This window comes from Cygnus olor, chromosome 2, assembly GCF_009769625.2.
Source record: "Cygnus olor isolate bCygOlo1 chromosome 2, bCygOlo1.pri.v2, whole genome shotgun sequence".
In the NCBI taxonomy this organism is placed as follows: domain Eukaryota; kingdom Metazoa; phylum Chordata; class Aves; order Anseriformes; family Anatidae; genus Cygnus; species Cygnus olor.
Window position 1 is genome coordinate 107,630,869 of NC_049170.1, and position 18,169 is coordinate 107,649,037.

Consider the following 18,169-nt stretch of genomic DNA (forward strand, 5'->3'; position numbering starts at 1 on the left):
ATGCCTCGTGTCCACGCACCAGCTGTGCCTGCAATTCGCACAGCCACAGCGGTTGTAATCCCTGGAAAACATCTACAACAAATTCCCTGCTCCAGCTCTGCTTTGAGCCAGTGCAGCCAGCCCCGGTCCTTGGAAGCAGAAGATGTCCCAGGCTGGAAGGGACCCACAAGGGTCACTGAGCCCAGCTCCTGGCTCCACACAGGGCCACCCAAAATGCTTCAAGGCTTGTAACAAGGCTTTCAACCAGCTATACCAACTCTCACGCTGCCACGCACAAGATCAGAGCCAGGTTTTTCCATCACTTTCTACTCTGAACCAGGTTTTTTCTGCACTTCCCACTGGGAGATTCTGCCCGTGGCAACAGCAAGTTCCCTATTAATGTCAATATACACCATAATTAGCACTGTAACGCGGGTAGTTATGTCATAACTGTCCTCCCATCCCCTCCCTCATGATCACAAAACTTTATTTACAGAAAAAAAAAAGGCGAAAAAAACCCCACAGCTTATCCAAAGCCCAAATTATTCCTTCCTGAGTCAAACCAGTACACGGGCTGCTGCCAAAGGAGGGAGGGAAGTAGCGTAATGGGAGCTCTGGCTACAGTGGGGTGGTGGGAAGAAGTAAGCTTTGCTGGAGCAGACGCTCTCTGTGAGGACAGCAGCTTATGGATGAAGCAACTTTTCCCATGTAGAGATCTCAAAACCTACGTCTCTACAGGACAAAGACGTGCCTTGCAGTAAAGGCACCATATGGGAAGTGCTCCAAAGAGCACCCAAGAGAAGAGAAAAATTCAGAATGCTACCATCCAAAGGCACAAAACCCAAAGTCTCTCCTCCACATCCAGGAATGGTGTAGTAATACATCCAAGCATACAAACTCACCAAAATTAATTAACAGTTCACTTAGTTATTTCGATCAGTAGCTGCAGCTGAAAAGGAAGCTGTGACACACAGTGCCACCACTGCCACAAGGTACAAGCATGACTCAATGCTCCATTTTCTGCTGTAATACCTCCAGTAACAGACACTTGTACTTATTCATGACGTGAAAAAAATGCTCACCCTTCTAATTTGTTCTTCCCGTTTGCTGTTTGCTTTGAAAACCTGGCCTCTTGCACAAAGCCAACACAAAGAAAACAACCACAGGAATGCTGTGATGTGCAGTTACCCTTAGCAGCCTGAGGGGAAGAAAACACAAAACAAACAAAAACAAAACACATAAAGGCAACCAAGACCAGACTAAGAAGATGACCAAGACAAAAGTTAGAGTAGACAGACACGCTTCATAACACTTTATTTTTCAGACACAGAGTCAAGAGAGAAAAAGATGGCAACCGGGCAGAGCTGTGGATTATCCTTCCCTTTCTGTCCTGCTTGTACTCACCTAGGTCATTGTGAAACAGCACCTGCTTTGGTCCCAAGGTATGCTGCATTTGAATAAGAAAGTGCCAGAAAATTCTTGTAAAGCACACAAAAACTTTCTCAAAAAACAGTTGTCTCCCCAAATACTCCAACAAGTGTGAGATACAATTTGGGAGCTACATAGAACCCCCCTAACAAACACAAGCTGGCTGTTACAGACACACCTGAAGATGATCTGCCTTGACTTTCAGCTGCTCTCATCACAAAGACAATAAATACACAGGGTGTAGGCATAGAGAACAAGTGCATAGGGAACAAACTGGTGCAGAACTCTCTGATACTTCACTCTCTCAGGACAGATGCTGAAATTTATGATAAATGCTAAAAAATAGAAATATCTTAAAATATAAAGATGACATGACAAGCTACATATCCTATTACCTTCATATATTGTCTATGCATTTCAAATGCCAAAAAATGTAAAAGGCAGGAACGTTAAGTACGTGCAAGTCTCTGATAACTTCAGGTGTAAAAGAAGAACAGTTCCTCACAGCAGCTTATTGTGGGGAATTATAGAGTAAAACTTGATACCACTGGAAATGCATATCATGTACGTACAGGAAAATATGGAGAGTAAATGTGAACGTCTTCTCTGAAAGACCATGAACTGCCACAGGTGCAACATTCCCGCATCAAAGGCACAACAGTTCCCAGCCATCTTACAGATGAACATAAAAATGTATCGCAAGGGGTGTCAAAAATCCATCAAGTCCCCCATTGTTTATTTATTACTGATCCACCGCTGGAGGCAATCGGCTCCGTCTCCAGCTGGGCTGCATTAGCACACTCACTCCAGTGCAAAAGCAGAGTGGAGAGCGCGAACCGCCTCTGAGAACAGCCTCAGTTGACCCGGCTGAACTCGCAGAGGAGCAGCTGAGGAGGGCTCCTGAAATCCGGCAGCACAGCTGAGCGACAGGGGAAGCATTCTCCAGCTCTAGGTGGCTATGAACACCTCCAGAAATAACTTTAATAAGCCGCTCAAATTAGATTACTAAGAGTTCTTCTAGGTGAACTCTTACACGAGTATACCTCTACCAAACCCCATCCTGATGGATAACTGCAGCCATTCGAAAGCTTTTGCAAGATTTCAGCAACTCCCGTACAGCTGAACCTCCATGCAGCGCGTGTACACGAGCTCAGAGTAACTCGTTTATATTCCAGCCCTGGCCTCAGCTCAGCTAAATGCAGCATGTCGCTGCCTTCGGGTAACTGAGACCCCACTTGAGGGCCTGTTCTCAAAGCCACCCTGCTTTTCAAACTTACGATCCTGTCACTGACACAGATGGCAGCAGAAGAGTTCAGGGCTGTGCAGCTCTGAAGACACCAGGCAGGCTTCCTCCTCTCTTCAAAGGGAGGAGACTGAACCCAAGCAGGATTCAGCTTCCCAAAGCTCTGTGATCTAATTCCACACAAAAGGCTTAATAAGGTTTAGACTCATAATACAATTAGTAATTTAGCTCACAAATTAGACTATCTATTAACACTCCAGCAGAGACAGCAGCCGTATGAGGATTAAGAAGGAACCTTACGCTCTCGATAAGGGGCGAGACCTTGGCTGCTCCAACTGGGCACTTCAGCTTCTGCACGGGACAACACGCGGGGCACCGCAGGCAGCATCCTGCTGGCACACCCAACTTTCATCAGCAGGAACCACGCTGATCATCTGCACATCGTCTGTACCGACTGGGAACTCTCGAGCTCGTCCGAAAGCCCAGTTTAAGCTGGTAGAAATATGAACTTGCAGAATTGTCTCTCAAGACGGCATAGAATACACGGCATACACATTTACTGCGTATGTATTTATACGCATTTTAACCACACATAGAAATTATTACCAAAATTAACCCATCGACATGGAGAACACGCACATACATCACTACCTTGGCTTAAATACAGCATTTAATTCCAGGACTCGAATAAAGAGACAACAATTCTTCTTAAAGGTTTGCATACAATGTTTATTCTGTGTTTAAGAAAGGAAGCAGGTTTATGTAATGCAAGACTCTGCATCTTCCCCTTCACCTAATCAGTACTAAAAAGATTCAGCCAAGAGCTGATACCTCTAGCATACTGCCTGATGGCACGCTGTCCATGAAGAAAAGGATGCCAGATGAGTTTTTCAGAAGGCTGTGCATGTAACTCCGTTTCTACAAAATGCTGATATCAGGGTGTTCATGCTGACTTGTGCAACACCTGATTACCTGCAATTACTATGCCATCAGAAGCTCTTGGTAATTAATTATATCGCATGCTCCAACCCAACCATATTCATCTTTAATTTTTGAGCTCGTGTTTATATAAATAGTGCCAGTATTAATAGTGCCAAGCTAGTTCTTTTTAGCTTGAAGAACAAATATGGAAAAAAAAAAACTTAAGCAGTTTATTTTGCACTCTAGTAAAAACCATTAACACCCAAATAATATTATGAATAACGTCCATCTGGTCTGAAATCTAAATCTGGCCACGGGATCGCATTCTCCACTAGCAGTGCCTGCTGTTGCTATGAACTGTTCACCGTGACTGCTCTCCGCGCAAAGCAAAGCAAAACTTAAACCCCGCTCGCTTACACCACTTACTCATAACCACACGCTCTGCTGGCATGTGTCGTAATACATGCACGGGACCATTCTGATCTAATTTGCCTCAGAAAAAAAAATAATGATGATAATAATAAGCCTTCTTGGTATGAATAATAAGCAGGCAGCCAGGATGTCTGTCCCCAAGCTTTTGTGGCAGCCCCCCAGAGGCTACGTGCCCTTATCAGTTGTGCACATTGATCCCCAAAGTGTCCGGGCATCGTCCTCCAGCCTTGGGGTCACGGCTGCCCTCAGAAGAGGCAGCAGAGGAGGACACGGGGCTCCTGATGATGGAGAATGGGGATGGGGGCAGGCCTGAGCATGGAAAAGGAGGTGGAGAGAGCGCAGAAGGGGGCAGCTCAGCAATATACTCTTAAAGGTGGCCTGGTGGTTAACAGCTTTGTTAAATATGTATGTTATTTGCTGCGGAATGGATGGTGTTAAAGTGCAATTTTAGCCAGAACTGCGAGCAGGTAAGAGCCCTCCCTCTTGCTCTGCACAAAATTCCGGAGTACACAGCTCTAGCAGATTACTGTAATTGGGCAATTCTTTCTTTTATTGCTAGACCACTGCGTAGAGTCAAAGCACTGAAATCATGTGAATGGGGCTACTGGTGAATATCACGTTATTTGTTCAACGGCAGCTGCTCGCACATAGACCCGACTTTTCTGCAGTTCCCCTTCAAAAAGTCTGGAAATACACATCTTCTGACAGACGAGCCAGAATTCATTTCTAACGGCTGTAAATCTAGCACAGCACTCTGCAGGCTGTGAAGACTTCCAGAGCCAGTTCTGGAAATGTGAGATTCCTCACTTACAGGAGGTGAGTGGCTCCCAAAGCTCCTGCGATCCACCCACCACGAGCAAACAAGTCTGCCAGACACTACTTCACCGAGGCAGATTTACCGTGGACCAATTCAGGAAGCTGCGAATCCGTATTCATTCTTAAAACTGAGATCTTCACAAGTATGGACAGTTTTCATTGCAAAGTCTGCAAGTTTGGGCTGTGCATCAGAAACCGACTGAAGGTTTGCAACAACCACAACAGGACTGACAGGGAAGCAGTAACTTTCAAAACACAAGCTTCCACGCTGCAGTCTAAACCCAGCACCTGGTGACTCCTGCCTGACACCAGAACAAGCAGGCAGCTGCTTTCAGTTTCCGTGCCCCACCAAGTCATAACAGGTACCTTCCAAACTGAGGACATACATTTCTAATGATTGTATGTTTCTCTTCAAGAAATCAGCGAAGGAATTTCAAGAGCAGCAAATGCATGCAGCTCACATAGCCTAATTCCCCTTGAAGTGACCAAGGCGACACAACCAGACACAGCCCAGACAGTCCTTATACGCAGTAACTGTGGCTTCAACCCTCCACCCACCTCAATCCTGTCTGCAATGGAGACCCCACAGCTGCCAGGGGACTGACAGTGGGACAGGCGGCTGAGGCTGGCAGGCACACTCCTCACGGGCAGGCCCGCTGCTTCAGGCCACACAGTCACACGGCTGTCCGCCTGCAGCTGAAACTGCAGCAGAAGTAGCTAAGGAATATTCACAGAATCACAGAATCATTAAGGTTGGAAAAGACCTCCAGGATCATCTGGTCTAACCATGACCCCTACTACCAATGTCACCCACTAAACCAGGTCCCCAAGCACCACGTCCAACCTTTCCTTGAACACCCCCAGGGACGGTGACTCCACCACCTCCCTGGGCAACCCGTCCCAATGGCTGACTGCTCTTTCTGAGAAGAAATGTCTCCTCATTTCCAACCTGAACCTCCCCTGGTGCAACTTGAGGCCATTCCCTCTAGTCCTATCACTGGTTATCTGTGAGAAGAGGCCGACCCCCAGCTCCCCACACCTTCCTTTCATTTCACTGCATGCATAATCTACACACCAGGTTCAACCTGAGGAACATTTTCAGTCTTTTAACATTCACACCTTTTTCGCAGCTGTGTGGGGTGTCTAATGTGGGTAACGCTGAACTCTCCAATAGTCAAGATGCAAAGAAGCACCGGACAAACTGCCTTTCTGTTAAGCGTTTGGAAAAGATCCGGCTCTGGAGTTTCTGTAAGACCTCAAAAAACCCCAATCCACTGCTCCTGTTGCTGCACTGTTGCTGTGGAAGGCAGTTTTTAATTTGTGAGGAGTGTATTTCAACTCGTCTTGGGCTTCTGGGCCCTATGCAATTTCACTGCGTATTTGTTCTAAAGGGCGCGTGCTTTCCTCAAACACTAAAAGTAAATACTGAAACCCCTGTAGTTTCCAAATGCCCAAATGAAAATGCCAGGCTAATTCACATAAATCCCTTACTAGCCCAGACTTATGTAGGCAATTCTAACAACAACTCTTCAAGTAAAAATAAATAAAACACACCTCATGAACTTTATGTGTGGTCTCAATCCACGTGCTTTGCTGTCACTATAAACAGAGCATAGTAACATTGGGCAACGTACCGGCTTCCAGCTCTCACTGCCAACCTTCTGAGGTTTGTGAATAAATATTAACTTTAATTGTGTTTTGGTTTTGCTGGTTCCCTACGACACCCGCAGACCTAGCCCGAGAAGGTTGCTTTCATGTTCAGAAAGGTGCTCACCGTGAGGAAGGTGCTCGGAGAAGCGCTTGCGGAGGCTTCCTCCTGAGCTAGGACCGAATCGAGATGACATCCCTCAGACACAGGGAAGAGGGCATCAACTGCATGGTGCCTCCAAATTATCACTGGGACAACAATTTATCTTACCTAGCTGAGAAATGACTTCGGTAATAGCTGTTTCTGCAGAAGTTAAAAAGAAAAACAGCTGAAGTGATGTGTTATGTAAAGTGCTTATATTAAAGTGTTGTATGCGGTGCTTTGTAAAATAATCTTCATCTGCTCTGCAGAATTCAGAAAATGGAACATTAGAGGAAAAAAGGCTAAAGCGATTCTCAGCCATTAGCATAAAAACTACCCCACTGAGTACTACACTTCCTGCAAATGTCCACAACTGTCTTCATCTCCTAAATATGTGACAGTATTTAAGTACACTGTTGAGTTTCTGGGCAAGACTTAAGTTATAGGTGACAGCCGATGGCTGCTGTAAGTGTTCTCTAAATACATTTAGGGGTTCTTAACTGTCAGTTAAAAAAAAAAAAAAAAAAAAAAAAAAAAAAGAACACTTCAACCATGGTCAAAACTGAACCCACCAAAAAAGAACAGAAAAGACAGCCTACGACAATGCTCACCCATGCCACAGCCAAACGCCAGAGCATGCACTTAAATCCAGGTCTCCCACACCTACGCAGGAGCTCTGATCACCAAGCAACAGAAATTACAATATGCATCTGTCTTTTGCATGCTGTGCTCCGGCAGCGCACTTCGTGTTCCACTATGTCATCCCAATGTGGAGCCAGAAAAAACTTCCAGGCTCAAAAAGTCCCGCAGAGCGGGGAAAACATTTCCTGGTTAAGATCATACAGCACATCTTAAAGCAGAGAAGGAAAAAGAGATTTACACTATCAAAATACAAATAGCTTCCAAAAAATTGTGATCAGAGTGATGTTGATATTGAATTACACCCTGTGACAGAAATATCATAGTAATTGCAATAAATTATGCATAGTCCTATGCAGTTGGCAAGCAGGGTTGAACCTTGAAACAAATGCATTTCCTCACTCAAGCAAGTTCCTACCAAGTGCGTGAGCACACGCTGAACAGACCGTGGAGTTGTTAGGAAACACTGGGCTTCTTGTTGTAATTTTATTTACCAGAAGCAGAAGGATAATAATGAAATCTGTCTGTTCAAACAAAACAAATTCACTCATCCCGTAAGAAGCGAGAATAAGCATAGCAAACAGCTACAGCAAGAACAGTTGTGTCTGATTTGGGGCCTAACGCAGCTCACGGAGATGGAAACCGACTTTCGTGTTTGTTCGCAGCTGTTAGCAGAAGCGTATGTTAAAGCTGGGAAAAGCCATGAACTTGAAAATACCACAGGTGAGACTCTACGCAGGTAGAGGACAACGTGAATCCTTTTGGGAGATCTCAGTCTCTGCCTGGGATGTGATCTCCGGTTGTGAAAAAACAGACTGCTGCCAGATCTGTTTTCTCTACGTACCCGCAGAAACTGCACAGGCTTCCCAACTGGAACTGTAAGGTGTGCGTGCAGGTGACCGCTTTAGTGATCACAGACTGCACGACTAGCCATGGCAGAATTACAGAGCATCAGCTCCCAAGATATGGGAGTAGTTAACATCAGGTGGAGAGTGGGAAAAAGAAAAAGCTCCCCCAACTACCTCTGCTGTGAGCACGACATGGACTACTGCATAGGTTACAAGTATACGCACAACTACAGCGATGCTCATCATCCAGTCCAGTCTATACTCACCAGAAGCACAGATGTGAAAAGCCACTCTCTTTGTTTACCTGTAAGAACAACTCCATGGCAAAAACCCCAGGGCATTGCCAGTCCGCTGTCCACCTACCTGGAAGAGCGCAGAAACTCCCGTAATATTCAGTCTTACAGAACAATCTCATCAGCAAAACTAAAAACCACTATTTCATCTAATCAGCCTACCATTATGCATTACAGAATTACAACAAAGGGCCACAGACAAAAGTGTTTTTGACAGTCACAGAATAATGAAATAACTGAATAGAATAAGGAGTCAAACAATACTGGATTTTAGAATTGGGGATAAAGTGGTGATAGGGTTCAAGTTGTCAAGCTCCCCTTCCAAAATCCCTACTGTAACCAAAACCTGCTGCTCTTGAAATCAGGGCAGATTACACACATGTAGGGGAAGAAGGGGGAAAAAAAGAAGAAAAAAAAAAAAAGGAAAAACCACCTTGCTCACACAAGAAATGTGAGAAATCTGGGTTTCACACCATTCCACAGGGAAAAAAAATAAAGTTTCATTAACATCATTACACTTAATCATATGTGCAAAGATAACCAAATATTGCTATGTAAAGCTGTCAGAAGACATGTTCAAGCCTTGAATAAATTAACGAGACAAGTGTGTTCAAAACAAAGATGACAAAAATAAGAAAATGTGAGTAAATATAAATCCATTTATGTTTTCCAGATGCCATTTAACTGCCTTTACGACTTCAGCTTTTTCCTAGGGTATTTTCCCTTCCAGTAAGATTCATTTCTTACACTCTTACACACAGTGTCGTGCCTTCCTTCCCACCCTTCTCCCCAAACACCACAATGCTCACCTGCTTTCAGAGCTCCTTCCTGCTAATGCTCCCCTGCTTTTGTCTGAACAAATGCGGTTATTACTTTCTTTGCTACCACTGCTCCTCATGTGGCTAAGGGGCATGCAGAGTGAAATGGCTGAGCCACTTCTTCCCTATTCCCTGCAGCTTCTGGACATGAGTATGTGTTACAGGCATAAATACACCTTCACTTTTACCATTACTCTCAGAAACCTGGGCATAAAAATGTCTTTTCTTCATTTTTAAAGCATGGGTGAGGGCTTACTCTCTGTAACTCCTCGCAATATTAAAGGCAGTGACGTGCCCTTTAATTGCCACAACACAAGGCTCTTCCAAAAATCAGTACAGAATTCCCCTGACAGAAACATCCTTTCCGAAAATAATTCCTTTGAGTGGAGCAGAGGTCCCCCCACGATGCATTATCAAGGTCTTAACTCACACAACACTGAGCCTTTTCTTTAAGACATACCTACAGATCAATCGAGATGGTTAAGATACAGCTTTATCACACCTCTGTAGCTATTACCCCTGCATTTAAGCCACTAGGAAAGCACTAAATTTCTTCGTAATTTCATGCATTTTATTGCAGTATTCAACAGAAGGCTGAATGAGTGCTGCAGTAACAGTGATACTGAAATCAGCCTTTTTATACATAATGAAAAGTTCATTTGTATTATAAGCAAACTGGTGCAAACAAGCCACCAGTGGCTTCAAATTCTCTAGGTCGCAAAAATTCACCAAATATTTTCACACCTCCCAAGTTCCAAACATCCTGACATTCAAGGAAAAGCCCAGCTTCCAGCCCTTCCTCTTTTTCCACTTAGAAAAGTGGATTTAGAGATGCAGCTACACCTAGTGATCAGCAGCAGAGCACAGCAGGCAAACCCACGGAGGCACAAGTGTTCGTGCCCTACAAAAGCAGAAAGAAGTGAACAGAGGGGGCGAGGAAAGCAACAGAGTAAAATTTATTACTAAACTTTGTTTTTTTGTTGTTTGTTTTTAAAAAAAAAGAAAAAAACATATTACCATATGCTCCAGATTGGTTTTGTTTTCCTGAAATGCTTTTCGATACATTGAGAGCATTACATATTAAATCAGAAATACACATTTGGAAATTATCAGCAAACTCGGATGAAAGAAAGAGGACTCTCAATTTTTCCTACAGAAATTGAGGAGAATTAAGGTAATTCAGGTGCACTCACTCACTAATAAACAATTTATTCCTGAGAAAACTTTCAAACCCACTTATTTACACACTTGGGAGCTGAAAGGCTCATAAAAGCATATCATTTTCTGTGGAAATACCTTTAAAACTTAATGATGTAGCTACCCTAAATAAGTGTTTGACAATGGTACTAATAAGCTTTAAACACAAGAGGCAGCCCTCTGAAGTGATCTTTCCTTCAGGATGGAAGTGCAAGGTGCGAAGCAGAGGATCAGTTCCCAGGTCCTGACCTCACCACACCACCAGACTTCGTCCCATTAATCCTACACCTACTGTGCTCACCTCACCAGTCACTGAGATGGAGACCAGAAGCTTCCTCTCTCTGTCCTAACTTGTGTCGTGATGAGTTTGAGGAATCTGTCTCTCTAGCTGTCAATCTAGCACCTTCTGCGAGCACTAAACAGATTATTTTCTGTAAATTATATACTGCTATATTGTTTCAGGACACTGTAATCTATTTTCCGCACAAATTCTGATGACCACTGAATTGAGAGACCAAAGAAACACCACAGGATTTTTTTCAGTGTTTTTACATCCTTGTAATCTTCTGAAAGGTTTATTTTTAATTTCTGGTGTGGTTTCATTACTAACTTTTGACACCAGAATAGCTCAACAATATAAAAAGCAAACCCCACCACACGGTTTCTTTTTTGACAAACCCCGATGCTTCCAAAGCCCAGACTCTCATTTAACCGGATGCATTCTCGAGTACGTCCTAGTTTACAGGGAAACACAAACTTTATTTCAAGCTCCAAACTGCCAAAAGTGCTTAAAAATACAGACCTATTCAAACCTGATCCTTCACCTTTCTTCCACTAACTTGGACTGTTTTAAATGCAGTTACTCCTGGGTGTAAACCCAAATAGAGTCATTCACCTACGGAAATCAGAGCTGTAGTAGGAGCAGCAAAAGCCTCTGACAGCGAGGCGTTTGGTTTGGGCATCTTCTCCCGCAGCTGGCTGCTCAGCAAGGCCACGTCCAGGCTAGGAAGTTCAGCTGAACAGTCGTGCTGACGAGCTGACAACTGCTGCAGGTGCTGGTACCGCTGTGCTTCCACCAGCACACCTCGCTTCCCTCGCGAGTGCTGGGATACGGGCTCGCAGGTGGAATGAGCAGTGCAGGAAAAAGCAGAATTTGTTAAAATAAGATATAAAACAAACCTACGGCTCTTTGCTGGCAAAATGATCAGAATAGCTATCAAAGGCTTCCAAATACAGACCCTGAACACTCTGACAAACCTCTTTAAGATGAGTAAATTACACCAGAAAGTTTTTACTTTCTACACATTTCTCCGATTGCCAGAAGCTTCACGTCAGCTGGGACTGGACCTGTGAAGACGTAACCCATCTTCTTTCTTTTCATCCTCCCTCTCTGCTGTCACCAACCATCAGCATCATCACGGTAAGTTCCAACTTTAGCATGTCACGTTTCTTCCTTACATTTGTTTTAGGAAAGTGTGATTCTTGCCTTCAGAGTGCCTACACCCAAAACCAAAACAGGGGAAGATGAGGCACAGCATCTATTTAGAAAGCAAGGTTTATATTTTAAGTCCATGAAATAGCTTGAGGACTACCATTCTCCATGGAAAACCTTTACTAGTCCCTAAGAAAAATAATTTGCAGTTTTTGTACAGCACTTTCCCTCCTGTTCTCCTCCTTATAAGCACCACTAGTCCTGGCACAAAATCACTCCTCCAAGCACTTGCAGGCCATCCCTTTGCAGAAGAAGTAAAACTTTTAAATCCAGCACCGCAAGAAGAATGTGTTAATACACAGCCTTATTGCTTTCTATAGCAAAAGAGAATAGAGCGCTCTAATAATAGGCCTCTCTAGGTCAGACTCAGGTTATAAGCAAGAAGTACCAATTTCAGGATTCAGGCTGTGTGCAAATTTAAATCAATCTGAGCACAACGCCTTTGTGAAAACACAGTTTCTGCATTCTATTACACATCTCCTTGCCTTCAATTTCAGTTACCCGTGCTGGTATTTGACAGAACTCATTACATCCAGACCTCTCATTTTATAGAAGACCTAATATTTAGGCTTACAGTGTCCCTTCTAACTTTCCACATCTCTTGTGTTTGACCTAGATCCCTTGCAGGAGCGCATCACCTCCCCTTGCCTGCATAAGCTCCCGGCGAGATGGCAGAAGGAATACTGCAGGAATACTCAGGCAGAGGATGACACCAACACAGCTCAGGCACTTTGTAACGTTAGCCTTCAGTCTTCACATGGCCCCACTTAATGACATACATGCTAAAATCATTAAATAAAAAAAAAAATCTAACTTATGTCTGCTAGAGTTTCTCAGGAACAAGCAATCTGTTCTCGCAGAAAGACCCCAGCTACTTTTAAAAACTTTCTAAAATAAGCAGCACTGTCCATATAAGACAGTGCTTTCAGCAACATCTCTTGAATTCAAATTCTTGAAAGCATTTGCTTCTTGAACCAATGAGTCCAGAATTTTAAATTCTTTAGTTAAGGACTCAGAGAAAATCTCATTGTTATTAACTGTTAAGCTGCTTTCAAAAGATTACTTGAAAGCTTCCAGGCCTTAAAAAGCCAAGATCTGATCTTTCAGCGTGATTATTCTCTAAATAAGAAACTCAAATAAAACAATAGCTGAAGGTAATGTTAGAACTAATCTCTGTCAAATAAATCAATCATTTTAGGAAAGGGTAAAAATAAAAATGGAACTAGAAATGCCAAAGATGACTTAACTCACCCACTGCTATTCTTTGCTTCAAATATGTGTGGAGTTGGTTTTCTTTCCTTTTTTTTCAATTCCTTTTTTAAACTTTTGGCAGGTTATTCATACAACCCCCATCAGCAACAAGGGACGGCTAGTACAAAAACTAACTGCCCAGCTCAAGGACGGATTTTTGTGTAATTTAATTTCTATGACACTGATGCATCACATTTAACAAAAGCAACAGCAATTTTTTTCCCCTAGGCAAAAATGACTCCCAGGCATGCACTTCAAATGGTAAAGTACAAAAATGGAAATTTCATCAATTTTGGTCTGAGTACCAGGAATTGATATTAAAAAAAAAAAAAAAAAAAAAACAATGCACACACCTCTTCACGGATAAGCTTTCCATTCAATATTTAACATCCATGCACATATGGACGCACGGGGAGAGAGCAAGCCAGATGCTGCATCCCGTGGCACCCTCTGCAATCCCGTTTCAGTGTGGAGATCGTGGTGTCTCTCCCTCAGAGCTTTGGAGGTGCTGGAATCGCCTTGTACAATAACTGGATGCGCAAGTCAGTAAATCCACCTAAGGGCATCACTGAATTGTTTGTGTTTTCTACGACCGTGTGTGGCAATGGAAATGAACACAACATGAATGGCACTTAAATGCTGACTCCAGTATAGCATCAGCGTATCCCACATGCAAGTCACTTACATATCCAGAAGAAGAGTTGCCCTAGCTCAACTTTAAACAAGAAGTACAAGAGTTTGTGCTGGTCAGCAGTGAGTTACGGGTTTGTCTTCATAAAGGAAGAGCTCTCACTTAAGCTCGGACACTAGACTTCCAATATTAATGAGTTATAGGGCTAATATACATGAGTTCAGTTCCATAATTCACTACAGAGCACAGCTTTGTCCTAACACGAGTATTTGGAAAAGATTTCATCATTCGTATATATCACGTCGGTGCAAAACATCCCTCTGCTCGGGAGCCCTCTGTCTCATCTGCAGTAAAAACGCTGTAGAGAATTTAAGGGAAATGCAGCTGCATACACAAAAGGTCCCTGGGACATAACATAAACCCATATTTTTTTTAAACTAGTTTAAAAGCAGACCAGGAGCTCCCACCCCTAAAACTTGCTTTACCCACAGAGCTGCATGGAAGCAACGCGTGCGTACAAAATATCCAGCAGCCTGCGCACCCAGCTAAGCCAGAAGTCTCGCTCCCCACCGAAGCGCAGTTCGCATGAGCTGAGGACCAGATGTCTTCAATTTCTCTACCTTACTTTGCAGCAACTTCGTGCTGGAAGCAACCCACGACAACCCCCCCAACCCCCCAGAAGCGAGCTCGGCCCGCTTCGCTGCGAAGGGGATTTCACAATCCGGATTCCCGTCTAAAATTACGGGTTTCTTCGGCACGTAAATAGGACGGGGGAGCAGCGGGGGGCTGCGAAAACCCACCCGAGGACCCGAGGGAAGAGGGGATCGCCAGTCCGCCGGCTGCGAGCCCCGACACTCCCACACACGGGGGGTCCCCCAAAGCCGGGGCTGCGCCCCGCCGTGTCGCGGCCGCCCGACGCCGGGGGCTGCCCGTGGGGGGCTCCCCTCGCCCCTCAGCCTCCTCGGCAGGGGTTAGAGGGAAACTTTTGGGAAGGCGGATGCGGGGAAGAGCCGCAGCCCGAGCGGGGCACGGCCCGACCCGACCCCGCCGGCCGCTCGCCTTTCCCCTCGGCGCCCTTCCCGTCAGGGCGCACGCCAGCGGCATCCCGCCCGCCGCCTCCTCCTCCTCGTCCCTCTCCTCCTCGTCCCTCTCCGCCGCCTTCAGACACTTTTTTTCCCCCCGCGTACAAAGCGGCTGCGAAGTGTCAGCCCCGCCGGGGGGGTCTGAAGGAGAGAGAAATCCAAGGCAAAGTGTGTCCCCGTCGCCCCCGGCCACCGCGGCGGCGGCCCCTTACCTGTGAACGTCTGCGCTCCCGCTGCCAGCAAAAGTCCGGCCAAAGTAACCAGGCAAGTTCCAACTTTCCCCATATTTCCACCCCTTCCTGCCGCGGATCCAGCGAAGTGCCAAAGTGTTTGCCAAAGTAGGAGGCTCCCCCCTCGCCCCCCTCCAGCCGCTGGGGCAGGCGGGGAGGGGGCGGCTGGGACTCCCCCTCCGGGCTCCCCGGAGCCGCTCTGTCCGCTCCTCGTCCCCCTTGGCTTTTCGGGGCGCCGGGAGAGGGGCGCCGGGAGCCCGCGGTGCCTTCCTCCGGCCGCTGCCCTCGCACCGGGGGCCGCGTCCCCGCCGCTGCCCGGAGCCCGGAGCCCGGGGGGGTGGGGGGGCACCCGTAATGCCGGCGTCTCCCCGCCCGGCGCCGCCGCCGGTCCCGGTTGAGCTCGGCTCCCTTACTGACTCGCGGTCCCCCCCGGCAGGCGGGCGGGCTGAAGGGAGCGGGGAAAGTCACGCCCAGCCGGCGGCGGCGCCGCTCGGCCCCGCTAGAGGGCGAGGCGGCGCGGGCTGGGCGCCGCGGGCGGCTTCGGGGTCGCGTTTGCGGGGGACGAAGCGCGAGGGGCGCCCGCCCCGCAGCCCATGTCCCGGGAACGGGGACTGGGACGGGGACGGGGACGGGGACAGGGACGAGGACAGGGATGGGGACAGGGGCAGCGGCCCTGCTCTCCGTTTGCCCCGTGCTCTGGCGCAGCGCCGAGGCACAGCGGGGCAGGAACGGGTAACTGTAAAAGAAGGGAAAGCAGGGTTTTTCCGTCAGCGTTGTGTTTTGTTTTGTTTTTTTCCTACAGCCGCTGCTCGTGGCCGCGACCCAGTCGTCGATGAAAGCTTGCAGCGGGCTGCTGCCGGGGGACGGAGACCCCAAACGGGTCCCCTGAAAGTTGAGCGCCTCGCCCCGGGTGGGTAGGGCGCCCCTGTCAGCCCGCCCGCCCCTGTCAGCCCGCCCGCCCTGTCAGCCGCCGGCCCCACAGCGCCTGCTGCCCAGCCTGGGGTGGAAAATGGCCTCGGCGGGTTCACACGTCAAACCGTGAGAGGAAAATCTCTTCGAAACGGAGCTGCCTTTCGTTCCTCGCACACTGAGGGTCCCGGGCTTTTTACTCCGCGCCGCCCGAGAAGTGCGGCTGCCCCGCAGCCCTGTCCGTTTGGGGGATTCAGCTCCTGGAGTCCCTAACCTTTAGACACTGCAATAATGTGTTTACTGGTTTTAAACCTTTTCTTTCCGAACTTGACTTCTAAGGGTGGAAATATTTTTGTTGGCTATCACTTTCAGTTAAAGCTTTATTTATTTATTTATTTCAGGTGCAGGTGTCAGGCCAAATTTAACGCCTGTTTACTCCCCGGGGGTCACAAACAAAACGGTAAAAACAAGAATCAAAATAATGCTGCAATTAAGGGTTTGAGCTGGCAAATTAAAAAAAAAAAAAAACACAAAAGCTCGGGTTCTGCGTCCTCTGTTTTCTCCAGAGCAGGTCCTCTGTTTTTTATGATACTCTCATGTATAGTTAGCTTCAATCTCGTTGCAACTGAAGTCTTTACCCATCCCCCATGCAGTTCTGCAACTTATAACGCATATCAAAGATGTATTCATATCCTGTATTATATTTACACATAATACGTCCTCTTCAAAGTTAGGCCTTCAGCTCTATCACCTCCTGCAAGCCCCCAGCCTCTCTGTTGTCAGGACACTGTGTTTTAGCAATGCATTTTTTACGTGATGCAATCTCTACGAAGGGACGTGAACTTTTTCAGATGTGTGGGGTGTAAAGGCAGCTACCTCCAAAGTTAACACAAGGGGGCAGAATAGCATTAATTGTTGTGTTTCCTGACGTCAGACTTTTCCTTTGAATTGTGAGCATTTTCTTCGTCTATTAATTGCCTGGAATTTCCTAGTTGTCTGCGCCTCCCACCTCCCCCCAGAAAAGTTCGTAATCCCCTCAGACCTTGATAACCTATGCTATTTTCTTTTTTCTTTTTTCTTTTTTTTTTTTTTGATAATAATTCTACTTTTTTTTTTCTCCCATGCATAATTTATGCAAATTGTATGCTCTCTAAAAGCTGCAGTTACAGCATCTCTAAATTAGAAACTGTAGCTAGTCTTGGAAATGTTCCTTGTGTAACTACAAAACTGTTTTAAAAAACTTAATAAGTCTCATAAGTAATTTAACTTATGGTAAACTTAATTTTCAAATGTATCTACTAATATACACTAAAAAATCTACAGTTAAATTAAACTAGTATTTATGCTAATGATGACTTCTCTCTAGTCATAGTGTCCAGAAACAAAAAATATAACTCTGATTGGCTAATGTCATTCTTAACACAATGTGATAAAGTATCATGTTCAGACATACAACCTTAATTCCGACCCTATCTTTTTGACAGGGAAATGAAAACTCCGTGCCTATATCCACTGCTATCCGATGTTAGTTTACAGAGGATGATACAGAGAGTCACCAAGTTCTGTGAAAGAGTAGGTAAGAGTGGTCACAGTTACAGAAGCAGTAGGGATAAAGTCATTGACCTTCAAAGACATAATCATTCTGTTTTAAATACAATAAATCAACGAAACAGTTAAGCTCTGGGGAATAGCTAAGACAACAACAGAAAACACTGGTCACACATGACTGATCAGTAATCATTAGCTGTGTTTCACTGAGTTTTGATACTGGAGTGTGTATGAAAACAGTCCAGAAACAGTACAAAAAAGAATTAGAACATCAAGAAAACTTTAGGCATAAAACATATTCGCTAGTGGTTTGGCTCCAGGAAAACCAGGAGAATTCGTTAAGAGCTAAGCTGTGACTTGGAAGAGGATTGGAAGCATCTGCAGAAAATAAAATAATTTTACTGATTGTTTCTTATTGGCAAACAGATAATTTGCATCTGTTCTTGAACTGGATCATCTCAAATACCTGATGACAGTTCCCCCCAAACACACATTTCTGCTCAAGAATGTAGAAGATCATTGATTATTCCTGTTGAAAGGTGTCAAAGAATGAGGCAGTCGAGTAGTAAGACATAGGATAAGGAGAAAAATGAATATGGAAGTTGGCATAACAATCTGTTTTC

General features: G+C 45.5%; 1 protein-coding gene across 12 annotated transcripts in view; it reads right to left on the reverse strand.

Annotated features, from left to right (window-relative positions):
* Positions 1-15,527, reverse strand: part of PTPRM (protein tyrosine phosphatase receptor type M) — a 484,682-nt gene extending 469,155 nt beyond the window's left edge. For 5 of the 12 annotated variants that reach the window (XM_040550065.1, XM_040550063.1, XM_040550061.1 and 2 more), the window contains exon 1: positions 15,072-15,526. In XM_040550065.1, the coding sequence (XP_040405999.1) occupies positions 15,072-15,144 (73 nt within the window). In that variant the 5' untranslated portion in view covers positions 15,145-15,526. Of the gene's footprint in view, positions 1-1,383; positions 1,492-15,071 lie in introns of those variants that run through there. The other 7 variants (XM_040550067.1, XM_040550066.1, XM_040550064.1 and 4 more) reach the window with 3 other exon arrangements.
* Between the last annotated feature and the right edge of the window lie 2,642 nt (positions 15,528-18,169).